At 36.7% G+C, this 15,589-nt stretch overlaps 1 protein-coding gene across 2 annotated transcripts in view; it reads right to left on the minus strand.

Annotated features, from left to right (window-relative positions):
• The window catches only part of DTNA (dystrobrevin alpha), a 271,240-nt gene that overhangs the window by 51,935 nt on the left and 203,716 nt on the right, over positions 1–15,589 (minus strand). Inside the window, exons 11-13 of one of the 2 annotated variants that reach the window (XM_090285660.1) lie at positions 11,669–11,752; positions 2,484–2,561; positions 1,799–1,891 (exon numbers count right to left, since the gene is read on the minus strand). In XM_090285660.1, the coding sequence (XP_090141786.1) occupies positions 1,799–1,891; positions 2,484–2,561; positions 11,669–11,752 (255 nt within the window). Of the gene's footprint in view, positions 1–1,798; positions 1,892–2,483; positions 2,562–10,033; positions 10,302–11,668; positions 11,753–15,589 lie in introns of those variants that run through there. The other variant, XM_090285659.1, reaches the window with a different exon arrangement.

A 15,589-nucleotide genomic window follows, 5' to 3' on the forward strand; every position in this document is an offset into this window, starting at 1 on the left:
ACACCTAGCTTTCATCAAGTAGATGTAAGGTGTCTCTGCTGAGACAGTTTTACGGTCTTAAGTGACCATCAAGTCAATGTGATTAATCACTTGAGTAGGGAAGAGGGCTGCTAGTAACAAACTCTGAGCCTTCCTCTTTGGAGATTTCTGTGTTACAATTTTAATTAAGAAAAGGTCAAAGAAAAGTGATAGAAATAACCAGAGTATGCTTAGAATTATGGGGGAGAGAACATGGTGTGAGATCACATCAGTGCCTTTAGACATGATTAAATCTATATCGACTGTGCTCTTCTTTAAAGATTACTCATTCAATTTTTTTTTTTTTTTGTAATTCAGTATTTTTAGTTTTATTGTTTCAGCCACCATATCACATTGCAGAACAAAGTCATTGGAATAAGATTAAAGCAATCACTCTTTCCACTTGTAGTTTGGAGAGGCTGAGATGTGAGAGAGAAGAGGAACTGTTTGATCTACAAGCTTAAGAAAATCTGAACAAAGAGATGGACTTAGCAGAAGAGTCTCTTTTTATTTCCTCAATGAGTGGGAAATAATATAAAATTGAACTAGTATGCTGGTTATATTAAAAAAATACAAATTAAAGATAAATATGTAACTTTTAAATGTTCATCAGTGGATCACCTAAAATCATCCAATGTACTAATTACCCCCCCCCCCCCAAAAAAAAATAAATTCTAAGGCATCAGAAGCAGAGACAGGAAAGGACTTTGGAAATAGTCAAGGAATGAATGTTCTAGAAACAAAGAAGTGGTTAATAATACCGAGCTGTGAGGGCAATGAGCACCAAGTGTTTGAGGTATGCTTTCTGTGAAATAATAGTGATCAGGGGACCAGCTATTTTAAAGACAGTTTAACACTGTGGCTCATTTAATAGTTATAACTACAAAAAAAGAAAAAAAAATCCACGAGTCCTTAGTTCAGAGAAAATTATAGTTATTAAACAAAACTGAAGTATTTCTAAGGAACTGGTTTGCTAAACACGTTTGTAAAACAGTGCTCTAAACTAGCCTGAAATATATGAAATTTTCATAGCCTGTCCATTTATTTTCATTCAAATTGCAAATGCACGTTTATAATTAAAACAGAGTAACTAAACAATGGCAGGAATCTCCTATGTTACAATGAAAATAGAAAAGAGAAAAACTTTATGAATGCCTTTATCCCAATATATAGGGCTATCTGAATCCACATTTTTAACACATCTGAAAGTAAGCTTTGCATATTCTGGGACTGGAAAACAGGCTTTATCAGAAGGGCTACCCAGAAACATTTGTAAGTAAAAGTTGAAAGACAATCATTGTTAAGGGAATGATTTCCAGGGGATGAACCCATCCCATAACTTTTCCTCTTTTTCACCTCTCTCTTAAGTAAATGAAGTATTGTCCTCCAAATTAGCAGAGACATACCCAAATTAGCAGAGACATGCCACCCTGGGAATAACACAAGTTCTTACATCACCATTGTGTGGTAATTTGACATAGCACTTGTAACAAAGAACCAGCTTTGGGACCCACAGTCCTCCATCCACCTGAAAGCTAATATTTATCATGGTATCTGTTTACACAAGTTATCCCTTCAGCTATGTGAACTGTATGGCACATTAATGAGAAATATTCAAACTATTGGTAACATTACAAAAGATATTTTAATTGTATTAGTTAAAAAGTGCCTTAATGACACCCCTGGCATCCAGTGGCTTTGCCCCTTGCTGAGGCTGCTTGTCAAGAGATGATACTATTCCCCTCTCTAAGGACCGTCAAGCAGCTAAACCTGCACTAACCATGATGGGTTGTTCCGGAGCATGTTGACATACAACCCGATGAGAACATGTTCATCTGCTAGCCTGTCTGCCACACTGAGGCTGTACTGTATCCTGAAACAGGGCAGGGGGAAAGAAAGGGTGTTAGGAGAGGTGAAATGAAATAAGCAGAGCAGATAGAAGTGCATTTGTGGTAAAAAACGTCATTTGGAAAACCAAGCAAATAAAGGAAAAATAAGTGCTGTTCTGTGAAAAACAAGCAAAATCCAAGCAATGAAATTCACAATTGCATTTCACTAAATTTAAACATATAGACTTCCATTTAGGTAAAGTAATTTATAACAAAACAGATTTGCATTCTTCAAACTACTAAGGCCAAGAAATTCAACTGTACATTAAGCACATTGCAAGCAAAGATCAAGTAGCCTTTGGAAAATCAAATCTGAAGCTTAGTCATTAACAAAAAAAGAAAAAAGAAATAAAAAAGAAAGAAAGAAAGAAAGAAAAGGAAAGCAGGGAAAGTGAATAAAAACACAGACGTTTCTACTCAAAATAACTACTTGGTGCTGTTAATGGGGTTATAATGGAGCTACTTTTACTAAATCAAAGACAGTCTTTCAAACACAAAGCATGTCGGTTGACAAAAGAAATCTCCATTTTTAGTTCAGTTAATACAGGATTCCAGTACACTCTGGCTTTAACTTACCCTTTGCCCTTCAGAAAAGCTGGAGCAGCCCTAGCCAGCAGTTTGTTCTGCTCTACTTCACTGTCCTTGGGAGGAGAGCTAGTTAATAAGATGGGAAAGCCAAGAAGAACATAAACACGGCAATGTATTCAAGAATAGAACTGGCAACAGAAATGCCCAAGTCTAGATCCAAGCTCCACTTGGACAGCTCTCTTACTATTTTGAAATGTTCAAGATGTTTTCAGATTTCCACAGAGATGAACTAGGAGTAGAAACCTGGCCTGAGAACCACAATTACAATTACACAAGTCCCTATGATCCCAGATTTGACCTCTGCCATTTGCTTAACAAATAGCTTGCATTATACCTAGACATAAGGAAAATTCATTCAACATTCATTACAGATGATCATGTACTCAGTTCAATGGTTCACTAAATCCTGTCAGCCTCTCTATGTAAGTCTAGAAGTTTATTTCTCTAGCCTTCTCTTATATTGTCCAACTTTCTGTGTTGAATAGAGACTTGAAAATTACCTAGTTAGAGATTGTGGTCTTATTAGAAGTGCTTTACTACTTCAGGCACAAATCACCTAACCTGGGCTGTCAAACTGCAAAGAAAAATTTCAGAGAAACTGAGAAATAAACCTTGGAGCCTTATAAACATACATTCATATTCCTTGTATCTATAACTGGTGCATAGAATCCATCCCATCATTATAGCAAATTCTTACCATGTTTAGACTCATTAGGAGGAACACTCATTTTATTTAGTAATTTAAATGACAGCTTTAAAAGTTTAAAATGTAGGTTTATTGAAGGACAAATAGAAATATAAATAACAATAAAGTGTGGCCAAGCCAAAGTCACCCATGATCTATTGTCATAAATCCACCTACATCCTTGGGAAATATGGTATTAATTTTTAGTATTACAAATGTACTTGTGATGTGCTTAAAGAGAGTTTGCTCCTTTGTTAGGTTAAGAATCTGCCCTGTAACACTGATGTACCTAAAACTATCCTGTCCCCCTTCATGGAGAATACAAAATTAACTGTCTGACCTTGTTGGAGTAACAAACTTTTAATTACTGGGCATGAAATTATGATGTTTCACAAACTTTCCCATCTTTTCAAGTTCTAAGTCATTTTTATATATGGCTTATAAAATAGTTAAAACTTTAAAAACTTTAATTACAAGCTTTAAGATTTTACTACAAAGTACCACTCTTTCAGACCATGAAATACGAAAAAAATTTATAAATGAATATCATATTAGAACTATACACATTGTAATTGGAATTCTTGTTCTATACTACAAGATTCCTTAAATAGGAAAGCTTCTGGTAAGTTTAAAATCAATTTTGATTTGTAAAGCAGCTGTCTGGCAGATATCACTCAGCTTTTCAGGAGTCCCCTGTTACACAAAGTATCACTATACTTAAAAAGTACAACTGCACACAAAATTGACTTTAAAAACAAAATGATTAATGTTCTAGGAGAATCTACTTTCCTGATGAACTAAAAGAAAATTTTTTCAGCATCCTGATCTCCGCCAGCTAAGGCTATGAAACCTGTCCACCAGGAACAAACAGCCATAGTTGGTGTTTTTCCATCATTTCACCAAAATAGCACTCCAAACCTTGTCTCCTAAAGCGTGGTCATTATCCAATAATTACAGTCTCCCGGTTACCCAATTACCAAACCCCAACTTTCTTTTTTGTCACTTGAGATTGATGTACCTACTATATAATTGATTTCCGATTCTTGTAAAACCATTCAAAACACTGTGTGACAAATCAGTAATTCTTCCCTCCAAATTAAACTATTTCCCTGTCTTGTTGTGCTTTTCTGCCCTTTGACTCCAAGAAATTGTGGTGATAATTTCTAAATCAAAAGCTTAATTATAATGACATGGGTACAACTTCTAATATTGCATGCACAAGAAGAAAAGACCAGTAGAGAAAAGAAATACAGGAGGATCTATTAGAGGATGTCTTTGCTACAAATTACTCTGGTGAACCTTATGAGAGTAAGGTGACGTGTCAATAAAGCCCAGAAGTGCTGTCCCTCCACTTGGCCATGGGCTAACACCAGCACTGGAGGAGCCTTGCTGATGTCACTATGGTGCAGGCGCCAGGGGCCAGGGGCAGAAAGGGAGCAGTTGCCCAGATTTTACTTTGGTGTCCTTATTCTTTTTTTCTTTCCAACTCTTTGGACCCCTGTCTCCTTCTCTACTCCATTTATCTGTCTCTCCTCTTCTTTCTCTACTGCTTCCCAAGTCCTTTTCTCCTTCAAGAGGACTGAGCAGATGTTCCCTGTATACACACCTCTTCTCCTTTGGTTGTCATTTTCTTTGCCTTGGCCCTGGCCAGTATTTGTTTAAGTCCTTTCATATTCCCTTCCCTTCACACATGAATTCTTGGGAATAAGTTCTTGGAAAATATGGGGATGATGCTATCTGCATTTATGACTTTGTGGAAATCAACCATTTATTTTGTTTTGCTCCAGCTCTTAATTTCTAGTGCCAGGAGTACTTCTGAGCTTTGGTACTCACTGTCCACATAGTTTCTGTACTTCCAAAAACTAGCCTTAAATTCTGCTCCTTGTGACTTATATCTGGAAAGACTAAAATGTGGCCATGCACAGAGGAAGTCAAGTGCATGACAAAAACCAAAACCAAAACCAAAACAAACAAAAAAACCAACAACAACTCTTTCAAAATGAAATGGATTAGGAACTTAGAGAGTTGATGAGGAAGCAGGTTTCACTTAAAACTTGGGTCTATAAACTGTTTTCATGTGAAGTATCTTCAGAATTTCTTTTGCTGCCCATAAGGAGCTTGAAGAAAGGGGGAAAAGTGAAAAAAAATTTTCTTCCTGAGCTGTTGTGAAAATAGTGACAACATGTAGTTAACTATGATCTCTTCAAAGTGATGTATGCTCATATTTTATAAAACAATTTAGATTTTTAAATTTTCATTTTGTAGCTTGGCAGTTTGCTTAGACTTTAGGTGGTACGTCCAATTCATTGTGGGCTTTGGGATCAGGGGCACAGAAACCTATGTTCTTACCAAGAAATGAGTACTTTCACATACATTTGGTTCTAAAAGCTTCTGAGTCTTCTATATGCCCTGTCTTCAAATCAACAGCCCTCTTCCTTTTAAGCTCCAAAACTGGGAACTACTTGGGGCTCCCCTTGACCATTGGTGATAAATGTTTTCTAATCTGAGTCCCAAGGAAAAAAAAGGCTGCCGTCTCTAAAATTGTATGCATATGTGTCTTTTTTCTTATCGTTGTCATTTTATTTCCCACCAGGCCCTTGCCATTGTATAAGTGCATCCCTTTGCACACGTATCATCATTGAGTATGGTGACAATCACACCCTGGAGGGTACAACAAGGTAAATTTTGAAGTTTATGTATTTTGCTAGAAAAAAAGGAACAGAAATATTCCTTTAGACTATTTTTTCTCCTAAAAAATTCTGTTTTCTCACCAATTCCTTTTTAGACCTTTGGAAAATAGCATATATAAAGATAAATGCCCTTCTTGCCAACATTATTTTTCATACGCGCGCGTGCGCGCGCACACACACACACACACACACACACATGGATACAATAGTTCTGGAAGGATGGAGAAATTTAAAAATATTTCATATTTATTTGTTTAAATTCACCCTTTAGTTTTGCAGGTTGACAACTGACGCCAGTAGTTTTACTTAAGTCAAACATTTTTTGGCATGTTCTAAGATAACAAACCTGCACATAAAAGCTCGCTGGGTTTTTGCTTAAATCTGAAATATATTTTTAAAAACCCCTCTCTGTTTATGTTCGATTATTATTTTAGCCCTGCTCAAAGATATATATTTTTATTGAATGTGAAAATAAATGGATTTAAATGAAAGTCTTCGATGCTGTCTCACAGAGCAACAGTATTATAGAAATAAATTATGTTATGTGCAATAATCATGATCACAATGGTTAACAGGAAAATAATATTGAACCATGACAAACTAAAAACATATATTTTCATTTTTATTGATTTTAAATAACTAATAAACTTGTGTTTGGACTTGTGAAGAATAACTTGTAAAATTGGCTCCCTCATTAAGTAACTACCAGTGTAAATAAAATGTTGCTTCTTGCTGCAATTAACATAGTCTAGGTATAATAGAAAATATACCGCAAGTCAGTTTTGTCAGGAGATAATATTTTGAAAAATCACTCTTCCCATTCCTATTTTAACTTTCAATATCTTTGATCTGCAACATAAAATATCTGCCACATGCAAATCAGCAAACAAGCATAAAAAGTAGTTTTGTGTCTCAGTGGGGTAATTGTCATCAATTCAAGCTGGCATGCAAGTCAAACCATTTTAAGCAGATACCATGAAAGAAATACTAAGAATCCTTATGTTGGATTCTTTACATTTGCTATGTTTCCCCCAAATATCATCAAACCACATCAATTGCATTTTTACCAAGAGAGCCTCTAGAAAAGTTTGCTGGGTACAGAGTATGCACAGACAATAACTAAAGCTACTCTAATAAGAGAATAAAAGTTGTTGAAGTGAAGAAGAGAGGTGACAGCAGTTTTAATTATGCACTAATGTTTTAGTATAGCAGATAGAGTTGAGTGTGAAGACTGGCTTATTTTAAGTTTGAAAACATCTAGCATATTAATGGAGCTCTGGGACTACATGGAATAAAGAAATATCAGAAGAGAGTGATTATTTCAAATTTCATAAAATTTAAGACAACATGCCCAGAAAGTATGAAAAGAGTAAAGAAATCCCCAGGGTAGTCCTGACTGGTGTGGCTCAGTGGGCTGAGTGCCAGCCTGCAAACCAAAAGGTCACCAGTTTGATTCCCAGTCAGGGCACATGCCTGGGTAGTGGGCCAGGTGCCCAGTTGAACTGATCCGTGTTTCTCTTACACATCAGCGTTTTTCTTCTTCTCTTTCTCCCTCTTTTCCCTCTGTCTAAAAAAATAAATGAACAAAATCTTAAAAGAAATCCTCAGGGTAGTTGATGTATAAGTTCATCTGTTTTATGAGGTTGATTTATAAATTTATCTACTTTTCTTACTGAAAAACATGGGCTTTAATCTTCGAAAAAATTAACCATGAAAAAAACTTCAATTTTCAGATCAAAGGCTGAATTCAGGACCTCAATTTTACTTCTATTCACTTTCGATTACCAAAACACAAATGCTTAAAATTTAGTTGGAACATTTTAAGTCAGATTAATAATCTGGATTGTTAGGCAAAGAATCTCTGGTTAAGCAAAGTGTTTGAAATAACTGAAAAAGACATAGTAATTAGCCTTCCTATGGTTGAAAACCCAAACCAATCAACCACTGACCAACTCATTAATAAACAAAGATAACTCACAAATTTTGTTCCACTGGTAAGATTCAGGATTTGGGAAGTATGTGGGGTGTGTGGTGTGCCTTCCCCATACGCACTACTGAGCCTAACACAATATTAAGAAATTAAGCAAATGTTACTGCGACAAACTAGAAAACAGCATATTAAGTTGTGTTCAACATATTCCATGACTCAAGCAATTTTAATATTTGGAAGAGTGATAACATCTGATTAGATGCTATATATCGTAGCCACCCTGATTCTTTATCTGAGTGGTTTTTATTATAAAAACCTATAGAAATATCTGTGAAAACTTTATGAGATATTTCTAATATCTGGGGTAAAAGAATCTAGCTATACAAACTTTCAGAACATCCTTGATGTGACTAATGAAGAAGACAGCCATAATTAAACAAATGTATTTTACAGGAAAAGATGAGTTAACTTTCTCACTTAACCTAGGCAAGGATTTTGGTGAGATACTTAAGATATTACAAAGGAGGCATGATATCTACCTACAAAGATGGCAAATACTTGGAAGCTTGGGCAGTGAAGGGGAGAAAAGGCCGTTTGGACCTGGCTTTGTGTCAGTGCTTGCAATATAATTTGCAACAGTGATGGGATATCTTTCAGAAGCTTATGTAATGTCGCTGCTCCACTATACATAGTCCTTGGAGCTCTTTTTCCAGTGGTGATGAGAGATTTCTATTGAGTCAGCTATTTTTTCCCTCTAAATTAATGCATTTATAAGAAAACAATCTAGGTTTAGAGATAAAGTTATGATCAAGAAAATGAATGAGGTGAATTAGTCCATGAATTATGTTATTTGATGCACATTTTACCTAATTGCTAACCAATATTGAACACACACACACAAAGACTTCAAAGGGTTAAGGTTGAATGCCTTTGAGAATTCCCTCTTTTCTTTTAAGAAAGGGAAAAGTGAAATCAAGTATGTAACTGGAAATGGATATAAGAAAAGAGGATGCAGCAGATGGTGGTAACCAGAGTTATACACTCGTAAATCTGCGTGAGTCAGATTACTAGGATGTCAAAAGACTTCAAAGATATACCCTAGTGCCCTTTGAAGATCAAAGTGGTATGCTTGTAAAGAACTCTAGGTGAGTAATGCCAGGAATTTATGATGAGAATTCTGGAGTGCTGATTTCAGTTCATCCTTATTCTGCTTTATCTTTCTAATCTGTCACAGAAGACTGATAACTCAGGCTAAATAAAATATCTTCATGGCAAACTTCTCTACTGTCTTAACCCAGATCAGCACATTCTTGGTTTTTTTTTTAGGTTTTATCTAATTTTAAAAGGGGACATTGGTGTGGAGTAGGAGTGAGGGCAGTGTTCTAGGTTACATTTACTTGGTTCAGTTCCAATCATAGGAAGAACAGGAACTTTAACTTATGCCTACACTGATGTTAGGGATTTCCATCAATTTTAGTGTATGAACACAGTCAAGAAATAAACAGTGGATCACCACTAGCATTATCAAGTGATAGAAATCAAGTATCAGTAGTATGAAATTTGTTTTGGAATTGTTACTTCAATAGCAATCAGACTGCTTTACCTTGGGGAAAACATGGCCCAGGCTCAGTGGGACAGAAAGATATAAGTCCTCAAATCTTTTACTACAATATCATACAGCCTTGTGACATTGTTGTGGCCTGACCCAGTTAGTGCTAATGATCATTCCAAGAGGCTCTTTCATTCAGGAGTCGAAGAAATCACCATCTGGGTCTTGCAAAGAAGAAAAGAAGAAAATCCAGCTTGGTACTCTTCATAGATATGCATCTCATTTATACTGGTATGAGCCCATGAGATCAATAAAATAAGTGGAAAAGAGATTGAAGAGCTGAGAAGTCCAGCTCAAGCTGGAAATTCTCAATGGAGTCTCATGAAACCCCACAAGACCTCTATCTCCTCTAAGACATACCGCAAGAGGATTTTAGTGATGGAGTAGAACGACTAGCAGTCTAGCTACGGAACTACCACTATGATTAGTGACTCAGGGCTGGGATACTGACCATGTGCAGTGGTCAAGCTGATTTACATATAGCTTTATAAGCGAATGCTCCTCAGCCACAGGGCTGGCTGCATTTATCCCCTAATGTTACCTGAGGGAGTCAAACAGGGAGACCTCCTTAAGACCTCCCATAGACAGAGCAAGGCGCACCCAGAGAGGAAGGAAGTTCAGCTTTATTGAACAGCACCCTTAGAACAGAAACCAGAGGCCAATCTCCGAGGTGACAGGACAAACTGCAAACCTTAAACAATGTGTCTGTGGTTCACAGGGAACATTCCAAAAGGACTGAAAATGGGAAAAAAAGGGAAATTATCATATTTTGGCTTAATAGGTACCATGCACCCTGGAGGAATCAGAACAGCTCAAAGGATTATAGGAATATTTTAGAGTAGAGGAAGCCATGTTATCCATCTAGACGCATCCACCATAAGCACCGTCCGAGCTGAAATGATATAAAATGACCTTCAGTAAGGATGGAGTCTATCTCTGCTTGACATTTGCAGAATGCAGAGCTGCCTAATAAATGCACAACATCTTTCTTAACATCATGCAGGATCTTCTCTAGATAGATGCACAGGCCCTGTCTCTTACAGACTTTACAGTTTATGATTTTATTTTAGAAAAGATGGTTGAATTTGCTGGTGGTTCTGAAAAGGAGCGCTAAGAGAAACACCCTGAGGGCCCACACCACAAGATTTCACTGTGGACCTTCTGCTGTTCAATTGTGTCCTCATTTCCACTTGTTAAATACAGACTTGCTTAATTTACAGGAAGGAAACATCATGACCTGCCACATTCCGGTTATTTCGCTCATTACAGTTATGGGGAACATCTTCATCTCAGCTTCCTGCTGACGGGCAAGTACAGGAACGCAGAGAAAAAGCAGTGGCACTCCGAGTCTCCCTAGCTTCAAATCCTCACTAGAATGTACCAGGACATTACATGGAACCGTATCTCAGAAATCTCTTCAGGGAAAAGACTGATTACGTTCACTTGGTAAAACATGAGGCTGTGGTTGTTTTTACCTACTGAAAGGCATTGGCAAATCTTATGTTCAATTACTCACTCCAATGATCCTTACCTTTGTTTCTGCTTTCCTGTGAGCCTTCTCCATGTATTTATAAAATAATACTCTGGTGCTTTATTTGTGATATTTGATCAAATGAGCACCTCTTGACCCTGCATATTTGTAATATTAGCTCTAAAAGAAGTACGGGATTCATCTGTTCTTTGCTCACAATGGGAATGGCTTTTGTTAGAAAAGACGACACATATCCACCTTTTGTTTAAGTCCTTGTTATTATCCATGAAATTACTTATGTGGACACTGCATTTCCAAGTTTGGTCTTCATTCTCTAGCCTCAGGGACTCCAGAGTTCACCAAAAAGAGAATTTTTTATCTAGAGCTTTAAATTCAGGGGTGTTTCAGAATGTATATAATAATTCCCCACTGCATCTTGAAATTCCAATTTCCTGGCTTAAATGGACCTTTCTAAGTATTAGGAAAGTGACTTTCTCAATGAAAGAAAATGCATGTATGTCACTAGTAAAATATAAACTTATTCTACATTCTTACTATGGGTGCACTGTAAATGCAAGTTTCTAGAAAGGACTTTAATCCCCAAAGCTATCCTATTCCTCTTTAAATGCATCCAAATGAATGAAATTGGAAATAGTAACAGATGTTTACTTAACTAGTTTCTAATAATAGTCTTCCATTCTTGGGTTACACTAGCATATTTTTCTTGCCACAGAATCAAGGTTCATTACCAAAGAGAAGGCTTATTGTATAATAGGATTGGAACTTACCTCCTGGTAATAAAAGGACTTCCTGAGGAGGGGACAGAGTGAGAGAACAGGGTGTCATTCATGCTGGTTACAGGTCTGGGTGGCCTAAAACAAAGTACAGTGTGGATGGAAAGTTAAAACAAGTAAAAGTCACAGATTAAAAACTATCTACCATCTGTGAGGGAGAGGGGTGGGAAGACCAGAGTTCTATTGTAACTCAGGATCAACAGAAAATTTTACATTTTCCAATTACATTTTTAAGTGTTCTAAAGTTACATTTTTTGAGAACACAAAATCCCAAGTAGGTATTGTGAGGAAGATCTCTGGACACCACAGGATGTTGATCCATGAGTTTGGAGCCTTGGTCCTTCATTGAGTCATAGTCTTGAAGGAAGGGAGGGTTTTGAGGCTTCCTTACATTTGCTGCTTTCTCAAAAGAGAAGCTCTGAAATTGATAATGATCAGAATCTACATCTTCTTGCCAAAAGAAGGATTTCTGGAGCTTTGGAAACTTCTTTCTGTGTGTCCCACGAAAATGGCCCTTTCCCAACAGGTCTAGCCTGGAAGGACCCTGCTACAAAATCATCTCATATATACTTCATTTGTTCTTTGTTGTAAGTGAAGATGCGATTAAGCACCACAAGTATTTACTGACTTTCTGTTATCTGGATGATCCAAATAATAGGGCCCATGGTGCAAGGTGTCCCATAAACTTCACCTTTTTTTTTCATATGATGAGAGAAAAAAAAATAGGTTTAACATTCCTCAAAATTGTCCATGACCCTACACAGCAACTGCATCAGGTCTGTCATCCCCTGTTTTATTTGTCACTTCATCCTGTCATTTCTGCCCCGTCATTAATGTCTTAGCTCAGGTAAAATGATAGAGCTATGGTCCCTATCTCATCGCCAAGTAGCTTTTAAGTCTTATTTTAAGGTCCATGGTAAGATAATCCATGGTAAATTGAGATAGGATTGACAGTTCAAAAGATGAAGGATGAGGCAGGGCATCATTTTGAGTCAGAAGAAATTTTGATTTCACTGTAATTCTATATTTGAGCTTGAGAGTATAGCATTATTTGAAGATGAAACATTAATTACAGTAGGCTATAGTCTATGGTGTTGGCTTGACCAAGAGCACAATTTGTAATGGTCTAATTTTTTTATCTTAGGGAACCAGTTAGTTTGTGTTCTACAATAAAGAGATTTGAGGAAAAAGGTAGACTTGTTTATCTCAGTTTATTTAATGGGAATGAATATGATGCTATGCAGGTTTTAAAATGTCAGCACTATATACAAAAACTCATTAAAATTTTGGTTCCCAGTACCTGGTGCTAAACTGTATTTTGAGAATTTGTTAAGACATACTGTTTGTTAGATGAGGTCAAAATTTCAGGTTCACTATTTCATCTACTCTAGACATATTAGCCAAAGTTCTGAAAACAATCTTCGTATTTTGCATTGCTACTCTAGGATCTAGCTTTGATACTTGAGGCTAGAATTAAAATGAATTCTGCCTTGAACAGAATACCTTCACTTCACAAGAAGGATGCTAATTTTATACAAATTTCCTCTGAATTTCAAAAGTTAGGCATTTAAGATTTTAAAACAGTCAACAGAATGAAATATCTTATATTGTAGCTTTGTAAAAGTTGGAACAAATCAACTAGACCAACATTTCTGGTTTTCTGTTGTCTTTTTAAAAGAACTTTCTTTTCTTTCTTGCTCTCTTTCTAGGCAATGAAAAAAGTGCTTTTTAACTAGCCTGGTAAATTTAGTTTATTAATCCTGGTCACTGTAAAGCTGAAAATTGTAGTTTATTAGTAAGTGGCTTAACAAATTAAAGCTCATTCTAAAATGCTAAATTTGGGACACAGAATGGCTAACCTTGGGACTGAATGCTGACTTTCAAAAGGATTAAAGTTCTTATTGCCTCCATAATGAAATGGCAAGTTACTTTACCTAATAAATAGGTCCCATTGGGAATTTTAAGTATATTTAGTCTTATAAAAAAGAAATAACTCCACAAGATACAGCCACAGGGGTCTAGTGCAAGATTTTCTTCCTGGACAAAATCTTCGCAGAAGACATTTTTATAAAACTGGCATTTTCTTGTAAACCGAAAAGTGTTCAGCTCAAGGCAGAATTAGTTTTAAACTAGTTTTGTGTCTCATAACTGTTTATAATATGATTATAAATCTTTATAAGTACACTGGGGACTATTGAACTACTTACCAAGTATCACTTCGGGCAGCAAAGAATTGAATAGAATAGAGACTATTAAACATAGTAACATTTACAAGCAATACAATAGCTAAGAACAAATGCCAAAATACCCAAATGTCACCCACTTAAGTGGCCATCATGTGCCTATGATAATTTAGAATAGCTAAATGAACAGCATATTTTAAAATTAGAAGTCTCAGGTATCCCCATCCAAAATAAAAAGGAAAGAAAAAGAAAAGAAAATAAGACATGGATGTCTATTCTGGCATTAATATTTAAATAACAAATAGGGACAAAAATGTTTAAAGTCAGAAATAGAAAAAATACTCTGTTCTAGTATAGACTGAACATTCTGCATCCAGAATTTCTTATATGTTATTTCAATAATTAAATATTTTCCACAATTTTTAAATTAAAACATTCACCCTGGAAAAATATATTAACAAAGAGTATAGGTCACTATTTTGATTCAAGGGCTATTTTGAGAATCTGGTTCAATATATAGTACTTTTCGCACAAGAAAGGGCATATTTTGTGTAGAATTATAAGGGAATCCTGAAACTCGCCATGGAACCCAAACTGTGTAGCTATTGCCCTCATTTAGTTGAGTTAATAACATATCAGATCATATTACCACTATAGATTAAAATTAAAAAAGTTTTACTCAGCCAACTAAATAACACACACACACACACACACAATCCTGAGCCAACTGTGTACAAGTCCCTGTGCTAGGTGCTACTTCAGCGTGACTATGAACCTGAGTTTTATTCCACACTGCCTCACTTCCTAATTCTTTCTCGAGCTGGGAAGCAGCATCCTAATTCCATTCTACTGCAAAGCTCTAGAGCCAGGCCATTCACATCCCAAAGTCTCTCTTCCTTATACCCAGCCACTCTGATGAATGCTGCACTGTAGGTGTGCAACTCCTGGAGGGTCTGGTAGGAAGTGACTCTGTGGCAGAACACAGAGAGCACAGACTTGCCCTCCCTTCATTTTGTCCATTCATTAACAATTTAGTGATCATTTCTGGCCATGGGAGGGAAAGTTGAGACCTTAATAAGAACAGCTCACATGAAGTCATTTTCTGAAAGTGGTTGGCCCTTTGAAACACTCTCCATATTTATTTCCCCCTGGTTTACCTGAAGGCTTATTTTTAGGAGCACAATTTCCCAAAAGAGCAAACCACATTCTACAGATTCAGTTTACATTAGTTTTTGGATGCTTAGCCTATGCCAGCAATAAGGAGGCTCCAGACTGTGTATTGCTGAGGACAGTGAACCCTCAAAGCCACTTGGGACAACACCAAGCAAAGCCCTGTAGTATTTATACCAAGTTCATGGACATGCCACAGCACAAATTATTTGATAGTATTTGCTTAGGTGGATCACACAAAAGAGTTACTGCTTTCATAAGGGTCTCAGGCCCACTACAGTGCTACTTATGGGTCATGTTCTGCCCTCCCTGAAGCATGAACTTGGTGGCATTGGTGAATTCCTGAGAGTGGTAGGTCTGTCTGATCAGCCCACCTCTTGATGTCAACGAGCAAACACAGTCTCTGCAGTGCCACAGGTCCTGCTGAACTTGCAAAATGAAAGGCAGTCTGTGAGGAAGGGGAACCACCTATTCTAGAGGCTTTTGGAGGCACCTGTGACTACGGAATTCCTAATTGTGCTTAGAAACAGGTAATGAGCTTCTTTCTTCTTTAGAGCCCAAG

This window comes from Furipterus horrens, unplaced genomic scaffold (assembly GCF_987537825.1).
Source record: "Furipterus horrens unplaced genomic scaffold, mFurHor1.1.pri manual_scaffold_8, whole genome shotgun sequence".
NCBI classification, from domain to species: Eukaryota; Metazoa; Chordata; class Mammalia; order Chiroptera; family Furipteridae; genus Furipterus; species Furipterus horrens.